Below are 3,230 nucleotides of genomic sequence, written 5' to 3' on the forward strand. Positions count from 1 at the left end.
ACATTTCTTACTTTGATGTGTGGCTAAAAACCCCCATTCTTGGGGTGTGATTTAGCAAATATGGATTGATATTCTTGTTGGGTCTTGCTTGCTGATAGGTTAGATGTATGTTAATGGTGATTTCACCTAGTGGTTGTGGTTTAATCTAAAGGGTTTGTAGTTGCAAATACAAAGCCACCCATGTATTTTCGGCTTGCCCGAGAGGGAGGTCACGCAACCAAAACCACTAGACTGATGGCCTAAGGAGTGGGTCGACATGAGGTTCAGCCCGAGAGGGTGAGCCCTAGTCCCATATCCTAACACTCAGCTCGAGAGAGTGAGTGGGGTAAGGCGTAGGCTGGTATTCATGCGGCAAATGGGTGTCTGAGAGGAACGCATTTGAAACGGGGTAAGTTGCTCGAGAGGAATTTATTTCCATTTTAAAGCTTAGTCTAGTCACTATTATCTTACAAATTTCCTATTGAAAGCATGTACCCAGCGATTTTATCTCAACTTGCATTGCGGTCACATCCCAAGAACCTTTCCCCATACTTGATTTTCTTGTTTATTTTGCCGATTTAGCACTTGTTACAAAAACCCCATTTTATATTTGACACTTTCGTGCACCCCCTTTAATTTACTATGTCTTTTATCGCAAATGTATTTAGCTACGACTAATTCAAATGAAATTCTAATTGGCTATTAATTCTCAAAATTGCTCCCTTGGGACACGACCCCAAACCTCGGTTGGCTAACTATATTATCGATGATCGTAGACACTCATACAGTAGGTTAGTGTCGTTGGTCACGATAAGCATCACAGACCGAAAAAATCCTTGTATGGCCTAAAACAGGCCAGCAGGCAATGGTATGAGATGTTGGAAAATAGTCTTTGTTCAAGAGGGTATCAACACTCTGATAGTGACTATTCATTGTTATATAAAAGGAAGGGGTGCTCCTTGGTGTTTGTTTCCATATATTTGGATGATATAATCATGACTGGTACTGATGCAACTGAGATTAATTTCTTAAAGTGCTTCCTGAATGACCAGTTCAAGATAAAAGATTTGGGTAAACTTCACTACTTTTAGGCCTAGAAATCGTGTACAGGCATGATGGTGTTCTAATTTCTCAGAGGAAGTTCACTTCTGATCTCCTGAAGGATTTTGATGTGTTGAGTTACAAGGCCACTACATCACCACTTGACTGCACTGAGAAGTTAACAGCCACAAATGGCAAACTCTTAACTGATTCTACTCAATATAGGAAGTTGGTTGGGAAGCTCAATGTTCTAACTAATACTAGAATGGACATATATAGTGTGCAACATTTGAGCCAATTCATGCAATCACCTAGGGAACCACATTTGAAAGCAGCCTACAATGTACTCCGATGTTTGAAACAGGATCTAACAATGGGGATTTTCATTTCAAACAAGCCTGATCTCACTATCAGTGCCTATTGTGACTCTGATTGGGCTGCTTGCCCTAACTCAAGGAAGTTTGTTAGTGGATACCTAGTACTTATGGGAGACAGTCCTATCAACTGAAAGTCTAAGAAGCAAGCAACAGTGTCCCTATCATCTGCTGAAGCTGAATATAGAGCAGTGAGACAAGTTGTGGGAGAGTTATTGTGGCCTGAAAGATTGTCGGGTGAATTGACTGTACAATGCTCCTTGCCTATACATGTCCATTGTGACGGTCAAGCAACAGACCATATTGTCAAGAATCCAGTTTTTCATGAGAGGACAAAACACATCGAAATTGATTGTCATTTTGTTATGACTAAGCTTCAGCAAAGATTAATCATATTCCATCATATACCCACTGATTCACAGTTGGCAGACATCTTCACCAAGGCCTTGACTGGGGTTAAACATACTACTCTATTACACAAGTTGTCTGTAATTACATCACCTCAAACTTGAGGGGGGTGGGGTGATGAGAATATAAAGTATAGAGTCCATTAGTTAGTTGTGTACAGTAAAGTTAGTCATGCACAGTAAAGGTAGTTAGTGTCAAGTTGTTAGTTAGTTAATTTCCAGCTGTATTCTGTTAGTGATTGTATATATAGAGTCACATTGTAATGTTTACTCTCTAATTCACATTCAATACAAACACAAGTTTTCTCTCTCAATACAGTTACTCTCCAGTCGAGTTGATCTCCATTAACAGAGGAATGAAGCTAATCAATGGTGTTAGTTTTATCAGCAACGTTTGTTTAATTTAAGCAATATTCATATCTAGGTGGGATTGCAGTTAGCACAATGTTGCTCACATAAGGAAGTTAATACTTGCATTCAACATTATAATTGAATGAAACTTCTTAACAGAATCCTAACTAATTGATCGACTCACTCAATGGTTGCTAAAATAAAATTTACAGTATTAGGTGTATCTAGTCACAATCCAAAATTCGGCACCAATAGGTAAGCTAACCCTTCAACAATCAATTCCATAGGTAGAACATGAGAAATTTAAATACTTATTCAAAAGCGGAAGTAAGTCTTGACTAGATTTTTTCATAAAAATCAATATGACAAGTGGAAAGACCAAGTCAATATCCCAAAAGTTGGTGACATCAATCTCCAAGTGTACATAACAACGTGTGTTTAAAAATGAGAAAACGGGAATAAAACATCCAAGCAGCTATCTCTAAGACTTGATAAACTCTAAACAACTGTGGAGATCAGCCAACACTCTTACCGAGCACACAACAAGGTGCAGAAAGTGCATTACATTGAGTATTACGAAGCATAAATATATTACCAAGTTTGTACGGAAGCAGAAAGTCCTAACTCAATGGAGAGTGGTGTTCTGGTGAAAACAAAGAGGAGAAATGGAGTTTGATGGTGAAAGGCTGAAAGCGAGTGCAGATGTCAACTCCAAATTTTTGCTCGAGACCTTTTTTTTTGCCCTGTATGCCCTATTTTTGAATATGTTACTGGTATAAAAATGTGTGCATCACAAAGAAAAAAAGAGAGATATGCATTTAAATGTATGTTCAAATACTTTTGAGACAACAATCAGACCTATATCAATGTTTGGTGGTGGGTGAGAGTAATAATATAATAGAGTAGTTCAATTATCAAGATCGGGTCTGTTTGGAAAGCCATCAGGTAATTGGTTCACCTCTTCTCAAGACCGGGTCTGTTTGGAAAGTCATCCCAATCTCGTTCACCTCTCTCCGTCCTCTGTCAATCTCGTCCGCCAGATATACAAATACATATGTATACCAGTTACATTATACAT

The 3,230-nt window shown here is 38.5% G+C and overlaps 1 protein-coding gene across 1 annotated transcript; it reads left to right on the forward strand.

Annotated features, from left to right (window-relative positions):
• Nucleotides 1–974: 974 nt before the first annotated feature.
• LOC107059022 (uncharacterized mitochondrial protein AtMg00240-like) lies at nt 975–1,528 on the forward strand. The gene is made up of 2 exons (XM_015305389.1): nt 975–981; nt 1,071–1,528. The coding sequence occupies exons 1-2, from the start codon at nt 975–977 to the stop codon at nt 1,526–1,528; spliced, it is 465 nt and encodes a 154-aa protein (XP_015160875.1).
• The last annotated feature ends 1,702 nt before the right edge of the window (nt 1,529–3,230 follow it).

Source organism: Solanum tuberosum, unplaced genomic scaffold, assembly GCF_000226075.1.
Source record: "Solanum tuberosum cultivar DM 1-3 516 R44 unplaced genomic scaffold, SolTub_3.0 scf00756, whole genome shotgun sequence".
Lineage (NCBI taxonomy): Eukaryota > Viridiplantae > Streptophyta > Magnoliopsida > Solanales > Solanaceae > Solanum > Solanum tuberosum.